Raw genomic sequence first — 19,480 nt, 5'->3', positions numbered from 1 at the left:
AATAAGATTCATGACATTAACATCAAATTGTTATATTAGTAAATAATTTTTTAATATATATATATATATATATATATATATATATAATAGAATAACACTTATGATAATTTGTTAAAAAATATAATAATATAAAAAATGTCAAAAAATGTTTTACATGATTAAATAAACAACAAATAAAAATATTAAAAAGAATAAAAAATAATCAAATGTGTGTCTTAGAAACAATTTGATACAACATTCAATCAAATTGCACAAACAAAAAACAAATGTGTATTAAGGGTATGATAAGATAAAAAATATTTTAGAAATCTAAGAAAATTTTTGAGATATCAAATTAATAGAACTGTTAGAAGATAATGAAAAATTATTTTAGCAAAATAAAAAGAGTTCTTTAAATGAAACAACTTAAAAATAGAAGAATAAAAGAAGATAAATATTTTATATATATTCCTAGTAAATGAAGGGTTTATGCTATTAGATACATAAATTGAGAGTTAAACATTAAAAAAATAAACAATAAAAAAAGGAGTAGAAATATTTAAATATAAGACATAAAAAATATTCAATTTACATACATCATTTAAACATAGTTGTTCTAATAAGAGAGAAAGTATCTTCAAGCACTATAAAAATTTATAATTTTATTCGGGATTAATTTTTTCGTTTTCAACGATTTTAACCTCCAAAAAGTGCATTACTCGCGATTAGAAAAATCGTTAAGAAAACCAACTTAAGAAAACCAACGTCGCTAAATATTTAAATATAGAACGTAACAAATATTTAATTTACATATATCATTTAAATATAACTAGATAAAGTTGTTCTGATAAGAGAGAAAATATCTCCAAGATGTAATAGATTTCACACCAAACCAAAACAATAAAAAGGAACAAAAATGTGTGTAACTAAAATTAAAAGAAAAATTATAAAAATTAAAGACTAAGAATAATAAATTGGATACTCCTTAATTAATCGAGGAAGATGGAATATAAAGCTTCCACACTAAGAGAAAAGATGAAAAAAAGATAACTAATAATTGTAAATAAGAAACTTACTTATATAAAATTATGATAGACTATCCATCTCTTGTCCTCTCAAACGTGTGACCTGATTGTTAAAAAAAAAGTATACAACTATAACCTAAAAACTAGAAATACATTTTATTCTCTGTTTAATTTAAATGTTTTTTTTCTATAAAATAAGTCTTTCATCTTCTATTCATGTTATTGTACATTTAATACATATCTCTACATCATGCAAAAAATTTAAAACATCATAACCAATGATGCGAGCTGAGAAGGACGCCCATAAGGAGGCCAGGAAAGGAGAAGTTGGTCCTGAGTTTTCCAGGTGCTATATCCCTCAATCAGTTGAAATCTTTTTCTCAAATTGTGATAAATATACTATAACGTGATTGTTAATATTTTTTTTACTACTTAGTAAAATTTAAATTTCATTTAATTTTACAAAATTTTGTTTGTAACTTTTGAATTTAAGACCTAATTCCATCTCTACAAATATATTTTACCACAAATAAATTTCCTAATAAAAGAAATTAATCGTAAAATAAAAGTTAAAAATTACAAGCATATTTGAAGTCAAAAGATACATCATTATCAAATGAATAAACGTGTTTCATTTGAAGAACAACCTTTTGCAACACATTATGAAAAAACATTTAAACCACAATTGACAGAAGTTCTAGTAAAGAGTCCCTTGCTTCAAATTTGAAAAAGGAACACAAGAAAAATGTCAACAATTGGCCACCTGCAAAAGTTAAATAAAATTGATTCATATAAATTAATAATAAAATACACGAGAGTAATTTATCATGTTTCTTTTAATAAATGATAAATTTGTTATTGTTACATAAATTTAAACTTTATTGTTAAGGGTTAAATATATTTTTAATTTCTAAATTTTAATGCAAAATTGAAATATATTTTTATTTGAAACTTTAATACATTTTTGGCTCTCAAATTTTAAAAGTGTATGATTATAGTCATTTTCATTCAATTATTTAATTTTTTTGACATGTCAAAACATGTTTTCTAAGTGACATTGAAATAAGAATGTGAAACCATGTAAACAATTTAAATGTGAGCATGAAAAACATTTGGTATTTAAAAAAGTTAACCTATTGAATTAAAAGGAATATATCTATTTATTCTTAAAGTGAAACCAAAATATATTAAAGTTTCCAATAAAAATGAATTTCAATTTCAAATCAAATTTTAAGAACTAAAAACATATTCAATCTTTATTCTTCTTAATTACCATTCTTACAAATCCTATTTTGCATAATGTTCATTGCTATAAATGTTTACTGCTATCATCATGGTCAATGATTTAGTCGAGTAGTGTGCATTCAAGTTTGAAATATACATTTATTTATGAATCGAGGATGAATTGGTCAGTAAAAATCAACATTGCAAGAAGATATGAAAATAACGATTTCCAAGAAGGAAGTTTTCTTAAAAGAAAAGAGAAAATAATATATATTACGAATCTTCATTGGAAAACTTTTTCCAAATCCTTAAATTTCTTACAAAATCCTCCTGATTTTTCTTTCATCAATTTATGTTAGTAATTTGGTTTTTTACTTATAAATCAAACAACTGAATTAAACATGTTGCATGATTTCATCTACATAACTTTCTTAAGTGAATTATAAAACAAGATTAAACTTGTTAACAGCAAAGTATCCACTCTTTTTTTCCTCTCACATTACATTATAATTATGGCAATAACAATGAGATATACTTACGCATATTCACCAAAACATACCTGCTACCCAAGCTTTGAGCCATTGGCAGAAATTTTGCGTATTCATCATAGCTGTATCTCAGTTGTCAATCTGTTCAAGAACCTTAGGTAAGCAATTCTCCAAGCTTTCCAAATTAGAATTGGCCCTATTAAGCCCCAAAATCCTACGAAGAATCCTAGGCCCATGCTCATGTATAATGCTTCATAGAAATCAGAATCATCTCCCTCCTTTTCTGTTGCTGCTTCTGGTTTTGCGGTTGAATAGTCTCCAGGACAACTTTTGTTGAGTTGTTCACCACAAAGATCAATATTTCCTTCAAAACTAGAGGCTTCAAAGGTCTGCAAATGTCTTCCCAATGGAATTCTTCCAGAAAGATAGTTGTATGACAAGTCTAATTTTCCTAAGAAATCAAGTTGAGAAAGAGAAGAAGGAATTCTCCCATGCAAATGATTTATGGACAAGTCAAGGGATTCAAGTGAACTTAAATTTCCAATCTCAGAAGGAATTTCTCCGCTCAGATTGTTTCTTGATAAATTTAAAGAAACAATCCCAACCAAACACACAACCTCTTTTGGTATTTCACCTGTGAAATTATTGCTTGAGAGATCAATACTCATCAGACTATATTGGGGATCTCTGAACACATGTTCCACACCTTTCCACACCAACGTTATGTCAAGCCTGTAGTTAAAAGATGCGAAGTAACCGTAGATTTCCGTATTAGTAATATTGTACCTATATATAAGGCTTTGAGTTTCAGTTATGTTGATGCTCTTTTCAGACATGGCTGTAAAATTCTTTAAGCAGGTTGGAATTGCTTTTGATAATTTATTCCTGGAGAGATTCAACAATTGAATACGCCTTAAATAACAAAGTTGAATTGGAAAATTTTCAGAGAAGTGATTCCCTTGCATGTTCAAGATTCTCAATTGCTTCATACTTTCTCCAATCCATGATGGTATTCGACCAGACAAATTATTTTCACTCACATCCAGCATAATTAAATTAGTGCAATTCTTCAAACTGGAATGCAGTTCACCTGTTAAATTATTCTTTCGTAAAACCAACGCTTCTAATTTAACAAGTTTCCCCATGGAGATGGGAATATTCCCAGACAACTTATTCTCGCTCAAATCAAGAAATAGTATCTGGTGTAAAGATTGCCAACAATCAGGAATTTGTGCCGTTATGTGATTGTTTGATAAATCTAGAGTTGCCAAATTCGGAGCAATGACTTGGTTACACAAAAAAGAATACAAATCAGAAATTGTATTTTGAGAGAGTAACAGCCCTGAAGCTTGTAGCAAAAATGGTGGAAGTGCTCCCTCAAATTGATTTGAATTCAGAATTATAGATGGTCCATAAGGAATCTTTAATGGTATATCAGGAATTGCACCATTGAGATTATTGTGAGACATGTTTAACCATCTCAAATTTTGCAATTTCTTCCAAAACCATGCTTGTACAGAATCACTAAGCTCATTATCAGATATATCTAGCGACATTAAAGAATTCTGTGTCCGGAGCCAACCAGGAAAACTCGGACCTAGCTTGCAAGATGCTAATCTCAAACTTGTTGCTTGAAAAGGAGGAACCCAACTAGAGGAAAATCTTAGAGACAATGTGTTGAATGATAAGAATAAGGTTTCTAATTTGGAAAAATTAGAAAGATGAGATTCAGTGACATCACCCTCTAAAGAATTTCGCCCCAAGGATAAATCCTCCAACTCGGATAACAATCTAATGCTTTCAGGTATCTTGCCAGTAATTTGGTTATAAGATAAATCCAAAGTCTGAAATACGTGTCTGTTGCACCACGAAGAATTTTGAAAGAAATGAGAAATTTCCCCATTGAACTTGTTATTTCTGAGGTATAAGGTCTGCAATCTGCACATGTTCCCAAAGAAAGACGGAATCTTGCCTTGTAGTCTATTTCCAAAGGCAGAGAAACTTTCAAGAGAGTTCATTACTTTTCCCAATCCATCTGGAATGGGACCTTCTAACAGGTTGTCATCAAGGTAAAGGATCTGAAGATTCGTGGTGCAATTCAGAATCCAGTAAAACACAGTAGATGATTTCAATAGATTTGAGGAGAGATCAAGTATGACAAGAGAAGATGAAGAATTAATTGTGGAAGCAGAGGAAATAGGAAAACTTTTATCTGTAAGACTGCAATTATCCAAACGAAGCTCCCGTAGTTTGGAGCCAACATTAAAATTATCTCCAAATACTGATGCTGTTAGATTATTTCTAGAGAGATCAAGGATATTAAGAGATGGAAAATTTGGATAAAGAAAAGATGACAAGGCAATGTCATTATCTGTGAGATAAAGCTCTTGTAGATGAAGGCTAAAATTGAATAACCGTTGAAATGTTGAGGAAGTTAGCACATTATAAGACAAATCAAGGACAGCAAGAGAAGTTGAAAAGTTGGAATGAGAACGAAACAAAGTTTTGATATTAGTATCTGAAAGAGAACAATCGACAAGCCTCAACTCTACTAAGTTTGGAATGAGCTCACTGATAGCTTGTAGCCACTGGCGCGAGAAGCTGAGATTATGCAATGAGCTCAAGTGAAGGCTTCTTAAAGAATGGAGATTAGACAACCACTGTGAATCCTCAGCTTCTATATAAAAATCACCACCTAGCCCAAGAGTTTGTAACAGAGGAAGATTCCCATTCCGAAAAGGGATAGCTCCAGAAAGAGTTTTACTTGCAAGATTAAGATATTGTAGCCGCTTGAGATTCCTAAGTTGAAATGGGATTTCTCCTGATAGAAAATTCCCTCCAAGATGAAGATATTGTAACTGTCTAAGATTCCCAATCTGAAAAGGAACTGGTCCCTCAAGATTATTTGTTCGAAGGTCTAGATACCTTAGTAGTGAAAGATTTCCAAGTTGGAAAGGAATCCTCCCACTAAATAAAGAAAATGAGAGGTTGAGATATCGTAAGTTGGTGAAAGAGCCAATGGCTTGTGGGATGTGAGTCAACAAAAAATTATTATTGCTGAGGTCTAGATGTTGAATGTATTGCAAGGGAATCAATGAAGTGAGATTGATTGCACCTCTTAAATATAGTGTATCCAGACAACGAAGATCAAGTAGAATGACATGACCAGTTTGATGGTTGCATTGAATGCCTTCCCAATTGCAGCAATCTGTATTATTTTGATGATCAGTCCATGTAGACAGTCTGCCATAATAATCAATGAGGCTTTGTTTGAAGTTGAGGAGTGCTTGTCTCTCATTCTCTCTGCAGTTGCTTTCACCACTTTTACGTGATTCCTTGAATCCAACTGAAAATCCAAAGGAATACAATAAAAGCAGATGAAATAGTGTTACAAAGTAAGGACTTATCATAATTTTGCTGATAATCTAAACTAAGAGAAGAGTCACGAAATAAGAAAATTTTGATTCAAGTTTTCTCTTTCAGTTCTGAAGTTTAGAAAGTTGGATCGCATTATATAGTGACAATAGAAAACGAGTAATTATAGTATATATGTCTATTTTTTTTATATCTTTTTTGACACTACTTCGTCTAAACTATTAAATAAAAAAAGTAAATATAAGTAACTTAAAAGTTATTAATCTCCCTACGAATCCATTTCAAGAGTTAGAAAATTACGCACAACACTTCGTGAAAAGATATAAAAAAACATTTTAATGGTTATTTTATAATTTCTAAAATATAGTTCTATTATTTTCATCCGTAATAACTTTATAGAGACTAAAAGAAAGGTGCAAAAAGTAATTAAAATTACAGAGACCAGAAGTCAATTTTTTTTTTTAAATTACAATAAAATATGATTATATTTCAAGGATAAAAAAGAATAATGCTTAAACAAAATCTAAGTTTAAGTTATTGATTTTGCTATTCTTAACCATTTTTTTACTACAACGAAAGAGCAAAAATGAAATCTTCATAGTTCAATATGTTTTACATGGGTTTGGAAAATTAACACACCAATCATAAAAGAAAAAGTAAAAAACTAGTCTAAAGAATTTATTATCATTTGATGTGATTGCACGTTTAATTTTCTAAACCGTTAAAAGAATTTAAAAATAGTGGTGGATTGTGATCTATCCACACAGTTTACATGCACAGTTATTCATGTTTTGTCTTCCCTTCACAATAAAAAGACAATCATGTAATGCGTGTCATTTTTTTTATCATTAAAAGGCAAGAAAACGTGCAGTAGAAAAAAAAAGTAGTGAAAAAGTTATAGAGAAATTTAAAGCTGAGCGTACAACACATGAAAAAGGTTGGTATGAAAACTTTAAGAAGAAAACAAAAATGCTTTATGAATATCTAAACAACTTTTAATGTTTACACTTCTTTTGGAAAGTAATTATTACACGACCTTATCATCTTTCATAAAACAAAATTTAGAATTTATTACCCATATTCCTGTAGATGAAAATAATCGCCAGTAGAAAATGAGTCATCCATTCATTAGATTTATATTAATTCTAATTATTTAAGTTAATTTCAGAGAAATTAAGTGAATTTTCTAATAGATATATAAGTTGTACACTAAATTTTGGAGTAGATGATGTGGAAATTCTCAATACTTTCTTTTCACCTATGTTCTGAAGTATGTAATGAGCAACATGAACTATGAACTCTGATAGATTTGATTTCAAAATAAAGGACCGAATATTACTTATTTTAGTTCCAATGGGTGACCAAATTTTTTGTCATTTAGATATTGTTTAAAAGTTTACATCACTTAATTAGAAAATTACACAAAAAAGAAACCTCGTAATACTTACAAGTTCAGCTTTCATATTCAAGTAATTCATTGTTTTTCAACTTCAGAAAATCATCTATACCAACTACCAGAAAAAGAAGTGCAATATATTTTGTTCTTCCCAAAGTACTTCACAAACAAAAATTGCAGCTCCAATGTTAACATTTTAGGGACTTCATCGGTGACATTGGCTGCATTTGTCCACAATTTTTCACAAAATCAAGGATTGCGATAAACAGGGACAACAATTTAAATCCTCGGCTCAAATGTAGATTTCAGTGCTAGCATCGATTGAAACTCAAGGAGGGAAATAGAAAACAAATCCTAGATTATAAACACAAAAAGGAAACGTAACGAAATAAAACAATATAACCGAATTTTCAAACAAATTAACCAAAAAAAAAGCAAAACCCTAAATTACATAATTTAATATACTAACCTTTGATCAAAATGCAAGAACAAGACCTTTGTTGAGACGAAAACAATAACGCGCTGTTTCAAAAAGCAATCCATTCTTGAGATTCAAATATGTAGAGTGAGAGTAGGTGCGAGAGAAGGAGGCCAAACAATGTTGAGAGGAGATGCAACAAGACCGAACAGTGCAAACGATGTCGAGATAGAGGTCAAGTCTTAACAAGTTTTACGGGATATGAATTTTTTTTCTTTTTCCCGCAAATGGGTGAGGAGGGGTTGCGAAACCTTAATATTTTTAGTTTAGTTTTGGTCACGTTTTTTAAGTGAATAAGCCACATTGTAAAGACAACACTTTCATACCTGAGACCTAGTTTAACGTTGTCTAAAGTAAAAAATGTTGACGATGTTGATTTTTGTAAGATAAATCTTTCTATCATTAATGCTATGTTGCATAAAGTTTAGTTGAACATATTTTCATCTGTTACCCACAATCATGCTCCAAATACACTCCAAAAAGCTTATATATATATATATATATATATATATATATATATATATATATATATATATATATATATATATATATCCTACCGCGATATGCTACCTTTGTTAACAGCCATAAGCTCTGTTATCCGACAGCCTTCCAAACCACCTCTACCAAAATCTAGCGACATATAGACTTTATGCACGTAATTGGATTAAAACACCAAGAAAAAAGAAAATTTTGCTATTGAAACTTTTAGTTTTATATTATTCATACGAGTTCATATGACTGGGATCCACGTATTTTTTTCACATAATTTTACCTTTATTACTTAAATTAAGTAATCTAAATTGGTAAAAGTGATTCCTTGAAAGCTTGCGATGGGCTGTGTAAACTCTAGCTCATTCATCACACATCTTCCAAATATTTTCGGTAATCGTCCAAGTGAAAAGTAAGTTATATAACATGGATACTAACAAATAAGTTAACCCTTTAAATTTTTACTTCATTGGGTTGATGTAGTGATTTTAAATTTGTGCCATAAGAATCTGATTTGGTTTACCGTGTGTTGGAATAAGAAATTTTAAAAATTCCAAAAAATTGAAATACATTATATTTAAATTATTTATAGTTGAATTCTCTTTATTTATTAAATAGTTGGTTTGGATGGAGTAATTCAAATATTTAGAAGTTTAACTTTCTTATTTGGATAAAGTACATTAATTTTTCTTTTAAGGTAAAATTCTATTTTAAAAATATTTCATTTCATCATTGGATTAGACTTATTTGGTCCAATATTCGATCTGCACCAACTCATCTTGACCTCTTATTCAAATCCACTTGTATAGACCTATAGTTATAGTTGACACCACTCATCTTTCGTCTTAGATTAAATTGGTTCAACCTTTAACTTTGAAAGTTTAGCTAAATTAGTAAGTCAAAAAGTTTAATCAAGTCAACCAAGACAAAGTTTAGGACTAATTAGTGTTGACCCAAGGTGAAAATTAATCAACCTTAATAGAAGATTCACTTGTGCAGTCAACGAAAACGACAACGGTTATTTTTGCCCAAAGACAGTGGTTTTTAAACTGATACATATATAGGCGAGGTAAAAAGGGATAAGCTTTTGGCTTCGGTTCACAACCGAGGCAAAAAGGGGTAGGATTTTTCCACGGTTCACAGGTAACCGAAGTAGTAGGGTTTTTTTGTCTTTTTTTTGAAGGAATTTTCGCCTCAGTTCCTTCTGAACCGAGGCAGTAGAGTGGTTATTTTTTTTTTTTTCAGTGGTTACCTTAAAGGGATGTTGACATCCGTTGAAGGATGTCATCCGTTAAAGGTTTCGTTTTTATTTTAGGGTTTTAGGTCAAGGTTTATTGGACTACGCACTTGGAGGAAGCATCACAAACGCAATGCACCACTTCACGCACTGCACCACTTCACGCACTAGAGCAATACTATACCACCACAAGAGGAAGATTGCTTGATAATTCTTTCCACCACCACTAACCTTTGGAAGAACTTGTAGTATCTCACACAAGCCAGAGAGAGGAATAAGTATAATGTTAAAGTAAAAGAAAAATATTTTACTCATGCAAGGGACTACATAGGTTATTAGTGAAATAGGTTATAGTAAAATTAAAAAATAATAACCCTAAAAAAAAATTTTACTGAGGGGCAAAATAGTATAGGGGAGGTGGAGGGAGAAAGGTGTGGTGGTGGAGGGAGCAACACCCTGAATATTTCTCTCATGTTAACAATCCATTGTAGTTAATTTTTAGATTTATTTTGCAAATTTTTTTTACCAACATTAATGATATATGTTTCCATTGATGTCATTTAAAAATTTTTATCAATGTCAATTATTTTTATATGATGTTAGTCATAAAATATTCACTATTGTTAATCATAAAATATTCATTATCATTTGGAACCACTGCACCATCGAATGACCATTTCAAACACCCCGCATCGCCACACCATGTAACACCCCTTATAGGATATATTAATAATAATAATAATAATCTTGAAGCATGAATCTTATGAAAAGTTTTTTTTTTGTTTTTTTTTTTTGTAAAAACAATACCTCATATAAACAAAGCATACACACATCATAAGTTCATACATTACAACAAACCAAATCTTAATTGTTTCCTTAAAATAACAAAATCAAACGAACATAAATAAGAAACATTATAAAAATCCCAACAAGTTTTATTTCCCGTCTCTCTCGAAGAGCTATTCCAATCCAGCTTTGTCTGCAATACCATCTACTCCCGTACAAGTACGATCATCGCAGGTGGAAACCACAACCACAACATTTTAGGGTGAGTAACCAGAAATATCATATCATAAACTCATTACATATAAACTATAACAATTCCCATGACTTAATATAAATCAACAAACATGACCTGGCAGACTAGTCTTTCATAAACTAATGTCATTTCCTTGTAATTCGTCTTCATAATCTGTTCTCAATAACAGGCGACTCGAGTCTTCCATCGCGACTTCAGACCTATCTCCCCGACTCCTCAAGGACTAACGAGTAAAAACATCGATACTACGCGTAACGATGCACTATACTCAACACGAGCCGAAGTCATTGGGCGAGACATTCACCTCCTCGCGCAGAAGAAGGTGACACTCGAATCTCAGTCTCACGCGAGACTTGCATTTATTTTAGTATTAAAATGCTCATAAGACAGACGAAGTTACAAGAAAATAACATAGTGTATGTACCAACATCAATAAAATAAACGTGCTCAATCACGCATTCATACATATTCCCAATAACATGTATAAATAAACCAACAATAGACCAAGAAAATAACCAACAATTCTCAATAATTGTTTTAAAATACTACCAAAGAAAATTTACGGATTCATACATATTCGCCATGCTATTTGGACTGACACTATTCACCAAACGCTACTTGGACAAACACTATTCACCAAACGCTACTTGGACGGACGTTACAGGATCAAGCATAATCAGGCAGAACGCTACAATCCGAGCACCATAATAGATTGAGTCTATTTGAACGAACGCTAAAACCGAGCATCATATCAGATTGAACACTATTAGGCTGAACGCTAAACACAACACCACATTGGATTAAGAAATATCTAGACGAACGCTAAACCGAACACCTCAATAAAATTAGATACTGGCTGGACAAACATTAAGATCAATCTCTTAGGCTCAACACTAAAACACCAAACGTTATTAAACAAAATACTATTTGGCCAAATACTATTTGAACGGACGCTAAGATTGAGCACTTCAACTTAATTGTTTGTACGAACGTTCAAAGATCAAGCATCATCAAAAACCGAACACTGCCTATAGCGAGTACTATCTGAAGACAAACATCATCGAGACCAAACGTTCGCTATGAACGATCACTAACTTAGAATCAACATCATCAGATCGAACGTTCGCTAACACATAGTATGACCGAACGCTTAAAACCTAAACCTCAGAATATCTGATCCAGGTCGAACGCTATCAATCACTAATCACCTAATAATACCGAACGCTCAAGATCCAAACTTAAGACTATAAAATTAAGACCGAACGCTCAAGATTGCTATCCGAGAATACCATGTTAAGAATGATCGTTTATGCTCACTAAAACACCAAGGCCGAACGTTTTAAGATTTAAACTTATAATATCAAATTAAGGTCGAACCCTCACAATCACCAATACCCAAGATCGAACGCTTAAATCCACAATTCACCAAATTCGAATGTTCATGATTTAAACATAAGAACATCAGGTTTAGGACCGAACGCTACAATAACTAATTCAACAAAACGAACGTTCAAGATCTTAAATCTAAGAATATCAAATTTAGATCGAATGCTTAAATCACTAAAACATCAAAACCGAACGCTCAGGATTCAAGCCTGATAATACTAAATTTAGCCGAACACTACAATCACCCATACACGAAGACCGATCGCCGAACGCTCACCAAAACAAGCCCAGAACGAACGATAACACTCGTTACTGGAGGATACAAGACCGAACGGTTATTTGGCCGACCACTATTGTCAAGCACTATTGAGACGAACGTCTAATATGTTTCTAACTTTCACCCAAGGACGAACGCTAATGCTGGTGCATCAGAATATAAAACCGAATGCGCATCGAATTTTGGCCGACCACTAATTGGTCGAGCCATTTGGACGAACGCGCGTTCTGCAGAATTCTGCAGAATCGCACCAGATTCCAGAGAACCCAGAAAACCCCATTTTTCATCCCCTTCTTCCTAGATTTGCATCAAACACAATATATTTCAACAATCAAACAAAAAGGTCTAACTCCCCTTACCTTCTACCCATCATACAATATGATATATCTCAAGTTAAACCCCTTACCTCTTGAAGACTTCCTTGAATCTAGAAATGCAGTGTTTAGATCTCCTTCCAAATCCAAAAGCGCTCCTCTTCACCTCTTCCAGATTTGCAGCAACTCTTCCAATCTACAAAGCCATCCCCCAAACTCTTTGAATCCACGAAATCTTCCCTTTAAGAGGAAGAAACTATGCACTCTTCAGTTTCTCCCATCCCTTCTAGTGTTGTGCCCACTAATAATGGAGATGATGGTGTTTCTCGGTGGTTGGAGCACTTCAAAGTGGAGTGACTCACCCTCCACCAACAGCTGCACTACTCCTGAACAGGAAGTCCCATCACTACTAAAAGAAAGAGGACGTGCGGTCTTCATACCCTCAACCAGCAGCTGAAAGTGAGTCATCTTCCCCACCACTTATATATAAAAACAATGTGCGGTCCTTACACACCACGAAAAGTCACACCACCGCACCACAAAACCAAATAAAGTAAATAAATTTTTTTGTAGAGGGTTGGAAAGGTAGAGGGAACAAAGGCTGGTAGTAGAGGGAACAACATCAGGTTCTTTGTTATGAGAAGTTTTCATGAATTATGCTTATACCATTTTAAAAATGCTTACATGTTTTTTTTATTTTTTTTAGAATTGAGCTCGATGTTTGTTAGATTATGTTTTTGATAAATCAAATAATTTTGAGGTGATTCTTTGTAACGAGATTATCAAACAAAATTGTTTTTCAATCTAAATTAAAGTATTTTAATTTAGAATTCCACAATTTACACAAAATTTATTTGTAAACTATTTATATTTTAGACTAATTTTATAAATATATCTAATTCAATGAATTATCTTTTATTATGTTAATATTAATTTGGAATTCATGTATTTCTTTCTAATAATTATTTTTTTAGAAAATATTGAATAATCTTGAAATTTTAGTTCCTAAAATCAGAATTTGCTTTCGATACGGTGAATAAAAATATTGACGATAAAGGTGTATTAAAGCAAAGTATGTTTAAAAACTGGAAACGTGAATTGCAAAGAAATAAATGAATTAGAAAAGTAAATTCAAGAATCATATAAGGAAATAAAATAACATACTACAAGTAAAATAAGAATTGGTAAAAAAATCAACTAAAACGAGAAGTTAAATTGTCACAATCATGATCGGAATTATTATTAAATCAGTATAGTTGGTGTAGTGGATTGATTCAATCGATCAATTGTTCAAATTAGGATTTAATATATACAGAACTATGATTTTTAGATTATAACATTCTTTGAAATTTTGGATTGACGTATTTTATGTTTCTTGATTTTGTTTTCAGTATCTCAATTTGTTTTTCAACTTTCTTTTAATATTTTCAATCTCTAAATTCTTAATTTTAATTTAACCCTAAATATTTAAAAACAATATGCTTTATATTATAAAATACCTTTTTTTTTAATTTTTGGACTTTGCTACTAAATAAAATGTTTTGGAAATTTTAGAGGAATTCCTCTTCTAAATCATTTTCTTGTTTTCCAATGTCTAACATCTGTCATTTTCTATCCCATAAAATCAATTCAAATAGGAGCATCAACAGGTCTTTCAACCATTTCCATTTTTTAAAAGTGTCTAGCATGCTTCATTCACAAAATATTCTGAAAGAACAATGGCTACTGTTTTCTGCACCCCGTATTTTCTCGCTGCTTCTCATAATTTTAAAATACCAATTATACCATAAAATAAATAACAGTAGTGTTTTTTTTTTCAATTTAAATTTTAATTGTACAATCCATAAATCTTTCAAATTATACAATTCAGAAAAAAAAATATTATATTTTATGTTTTAAACGCTTCAATCTAGAATGTAAAATTAGAATTCCTAAATATAAATTTTATAATATATTTTAGAGTTTACAATCTCAAAATATAAAATTTGTATTTTGGATTATAGATATGTGAATTTTACAATCCATTCAAAATTATACAATTCGGAATATAAAATTTTACATTACAAATTATATAATCTAAAATAAATTAATATATATATATAAAATCCAAAATAGTAACTTTTACAAAATCTTCGGAATTATACATATCACAACACATTTTACAATGCCGAACATAAAAATTTCCATTTGATTACATTTCATAAATTCAGGGTTGGTCATTTAAACAATTGGTTTAAACTCATTTTCTCAGTTTTTGACTGAAATTGATGGAAAGGTGGATTCGAATTCAAATTGAATGATTTTGATATGCAGAACTTAGTAGAATTCATAAACCCAAGTAGCAAGTATAAAGAAGTGAATCCTGGATGAGTTTGTGATGCTTTAGCTAAAGTATGGCGACCAACAGACTGATAATCAGAGGGGCAATCGTGTTTGCAAAATAGCAGTGCATTCAACAAAAGAGGTTCTCACATTTCAATACATTTGAACACGTCTCTGGCAAGTAGCAATTCTGCTGGGACCTGCCTATGCCCGTGGCCTTGGCTCTAGCTATACATAGTTTTTTTAAAAGCCTCTATCAAAATTCTTGATAATTCTTCCACGCTCCAATGCTGCTCCATAGATGAAGATGAAGACTCAAGAAAGAGAAGAGAAAGCAGCCCAAACATCCTCTCTCCGGTCCTTAGACAATTTCTAGTCATGATAATCAAAGAAGATATTGAAATATTCCTTAAGAAAACATGTTTAAATATCCAATTTTACGTAAATATTCTTATTAAAAAAATTGACATAGCTTGTTCGACAATCTGAACTTCCTTGTTTATTAGGTGAATTGGGCCAAATTAATTGTGTCTGAAGAATTTATTTTACTTGAAATTGATAATCTTTTATATATTTTTCAATTTTCTGAAATTTTCACTTATTTACAAAATATTTCAATAATAAATTTCAAATACTTCTCATTTCAAAATTATTTAATAAACCATTAATTATTTAAAAAGATAATTATAAAAATACAAATAAAATATAAAAATAAATATAATAAAAACAATGTAATGACAATTACCATAAGTGAAAATTTATTAACTAATATTCAAAATTAATTTAAACTCTAATATATAAATCAATTAAATTTTTTATTAATATAAAAAAAATTTACATAATAATAATTTTTAATTTCTAAAATAATTTTTAATTTATTTAATATATTAATTAACTATTTTTTGTTTTTAAATTGAATTGTTATGTAATTATTTTTTTTTATTGTGTTCACACATTAAAGTTATAATTCCACACAACTCATGCTTTGAAATAATGTACACATTATGTGAAGAAAGGTAGTTTTCATTAATCTCCATAGTTTTCTACCTTCCAAAGTAAGTTAGAAAAATGAGAAAACAACGACATCCATGTCCACATTGATCAATACATGATGTGCTCTTTTTTGTTTTATATATTTGTTGCTACCTATCAACATAATATTATGCATAGATGTATGAATAAATTTATATATATATATATATATATATATATATATATATATATATATATATATATATATATATATACTCTTAAAATTAATCAATAGCTTAATGTCGAACACTTTCATTTTCTTGTTTTCCAATGTCTAACATATGTCAACCCATAAAATGAATTCAAAAAGGACAATCAACAGGTCTTTGGACCATTTTCATTTGTTTAAGTCTAGCATGCTTGATTTTTCTACCCACAAAATATTCTAATAGAACAATGGCTATTGTTTTCTGCACCCGGTATTTTCTCGTTGCTTCTCCATAATTTTGAAATACCAATTACACCATAAAATAAATAAAAGTAGTGTTTTTTCCATTTAAGTTTTAACTAATTATACAATTCAAAACTAAAAAATATTATAATTTTATGTTTTAAACGGTTCAATCCTGTAAAATTAATATTCTTAAATGTACATTTCTAAATATAAATATTTTGCAGTGTACAATTTCAAAATATAAATTTGTTATTTTGGATTATAAATATTTAAATTTTAAAATCAATTCAAAATTATAATATTCAGAGTATAAAATTTTACATTACAAGTTGTACCATCTAAAATAAAAAATAATATATATATATATATATATATATATATATATATATATATAATCTAAATTAGTAATTTTACAATACCTTTGGAATTATACATGAGAACACATTTTACAATCCGAACATGAAATTTTTGATTTGATTTCATTCCTTAATTTGTTCATTTAAACAATTGGTTTAGACTCTCAATGACATTGATGCAAAGATGAATTTGAATTCAAATCTAAGGAACTGTAAACAAGTGAATCCTTGATCAGTTTGGGATACTTTAGCTATAGCCTCACGACTGATAATCAAAGGGGGCAATGTGTTTATCAAAATAGCGGTGCATTGAACAAAAGAGGTTCTCATTTGTAGCTGAAACCCGTTAATCCAACACGTCTTTGGCAAGGAGCGTATGTTCTGGGACTTGCCGATGCTGTGGCCTTGGATCTAGTTATACGTCGTTTTTTTTTTCTTTTTTTCGGTAATAAAGATAGAAATAAATAAATAAATATATTTGAAATAATTCAATCTTTCTCCAAAGAATATATATAAATGTGACGATAACAAATTACAAAAATCTAATTCTAGACTTCATAAAATCCCTCTTACATAAAGTTATCTTGTTTGATACACATTTGATCCTTTTATCACTACCATCAATGATGCACTCGTTATTGATTTTATAGTTGATCTCCCTTAGTTTTCTTCATTTAATCCTTTTGTGGTTGTCATTATGATTTCTGAGAACAATTTCTTCATTCGTCATTCCTACATACCTGCACACATCTAACAAAATGCAACAAGGTATAATAGGCCTCTACCTCACAGTACATGATGAGTAACATTGGTTATCAAGGTTTTAATTATTTATTATTATTAATTCTAAATTAATTTTTATTTTGAAATTAAAAATTAATTATTGTAATCAATAATATTAAGTATATAATTAAGATATTGATAAGTGTACAAAGTGGGAAGTCTAAATATAATTTTTCTAAGAGACTCGTGCAATATTTAAGAACTCTCGTAATTCAGAATTCAAATAGTCAACAAATTTAAGAGAAACACAAAAAAAACTCATTTTTTATGTATTTTTCATCTAACGTGTGCAACAAAAAATTAACGTAGAGTATTTACAATTATCAAAACTAGATTTCATTCTCATCATTTACAAACATTTCAATTATAATTTCATCTTAAAATCAAAATATGAAATCTTGCATTAAGTTTAAGAGTTTTTAAGATTACTAATGAAGAAAGTTTTATCCCTACATAGCACTTAAAAAACATTTTACATCACCTTATGCACCACAATCAAGTCATGGTGTTCAAGCCACAACAAACATGAAACATAAAAATCAAATACTAACATTAAAAAGGAAAAAAATATGTATCAATCTCAAAATATACTAGAAATAAATTTATTATATTTAATCTCAACAAGTAGGTTTAACATTCCATGGTGGAGAGCCTAAAATTTAAAAATAAAATAAGAATATGGAACAAGTTAAAAGCATAGATCAAAATAAAGCTTCTCTAAAGGTTTTTGGTAGTTGTTTCATGCTCCAATGGTGTCTTCCATTCGCAAAGGGACAAAAACTCCATGGATGAAGATAAAGACTCAAGAAGGAGAAGGAACAATTTCCCAACAACCCAAATAGCCTTTCTCCACCACCCTTTCTCCAACACCCTACACAATTTCTAGTCATTGGAATGAAATAATATATTGAAACCCTCGTGAAAACATAAATATCCAATTTCACGTATGAGGCCTAATATTCTGGTTAGGTGAATTAGGGGCGACTTGACCTTGCTCGCTAGATGACTTAGTCTTGTTCGCTAGGCAAATCATGTCAAACTAATAGGTCTTAGAGAATGTATTTGAAGGAATTGTAATTGATAATTCTTTATATGTTCTTCAATTTTATGACATTTTCACTTATTTACATAATATTTCACAAATAAAATTCAAATACTTCTCCTTTCAAAATTATGTAATAAAATCTTAATTATTTTAAAAAATATATAATAGAGTCCTCACCCATAATACTTATAACACTAATGCAGTTAGGGGAAACGACAGCGATTATTTTCGCCCTTTGGCAGCGGTTCTTGAACCGAGGCATATACAGGCGAGACAAAAAGTCTAGACTTTTATGCCTTGGTTATGAACCGAGGCAAAAAGATGGATGATTTCGCTTCGGTTCACTTTGAACCGAGACAGTATGTCCACCTCTACTGCCTCGGTTGGGACTTGAACCGAGGTAGTAGGGTCTTTTTTTTTTCCAGTTGCACTAAAAGTTGAGTTGTTTGTCAGTATGCTTAGTTTGCTCCTGTGCAAGAAAATCCACTCAAATTCTTGGAATGATTGCACAAGAAAATCCACTCATATTCTCTTTCACAAAAATATCCAACCAAGGTCAGTAACCTTTATTAATCTGTTGTAGTACATATACTTTGATAGCTCAATAGTAAGCATGCATTAGGATTTATAACTGTTGAATAATATTATGATACCTCGTGTTCAACATAAATCTCAGTATTAAAACCAAACTCTTCACCATCTTCATTGGTGCCAAAGCCCCTGGGTTTTCCAAAATAGATACCTAAATAACTACAGAGCATAAAAAAGAGGTTGAAACGGCATGACTGAACGCAAGTGAAAGAGATCAACCCCTTCAGCAACCGCTATCTTCAAAGTAGTT

General features: G+C 30.4%; 1 protein-coding gene across 1 annotated transcript; it reads right to left on the bottom strand.

Annotated features, from left to right (window-relative positions):
• Positions 1-1,569: 1,569 nt before the first annotated feature.
• Positions 1,570-6,185, bottom strand: LOC124825778 (receptor-like protein EIX2). The gene is made up of 2 exons (XM_088104246.1): positions 2,788-6,185; positions 1,570-1,767 (listed from the first exon to the last, which is right to left on the bottom strand). The coding sequence occupies exon 1, from the start codon at positions 6,124-6,126 to the stop codon at positions 2,833-2,835; it is 3,294 nt and encodes a 1,097-aa protein (XP_087960372.1). The 5' UTR covers positions 6,127-6,185; the 3' UTR covers positions 1,570-1,767; positions 2,788-2,832.
• Between the last annotated feature and the right edge of the window lie 13,295 nt (positions 6,186-19,480).

Source organism: Vigna umbellata, chromosome 1 (assembly GCF_029865625.1).
Source record: "Vigna umbellata cultivar VRB3 chromosome 1, Vumbellata_1.0, whole genome shotgun sequence".
Classification (NCBI taxonomy): Eukaryota; Viridiplantae; Streptophyta; class Magnoliopsida; order Fabales; family Fabaceae; genus Vigna; species Vigna umbellata.
The sequence above is the reverse complement of the archived record's forward strand: the minus strand, read 5'-3'. Positions and strand labels throughout refer to the sequence as shown.

Coding starts and splice junctions, on each gene's coding strand:
- LOC124825778 (XM_088104246.1), bottom strand. CDS start 6,126: ATGATAAGTCCTTACTTTGTAACACTATTTCATCTGCTTTTATTGTAT.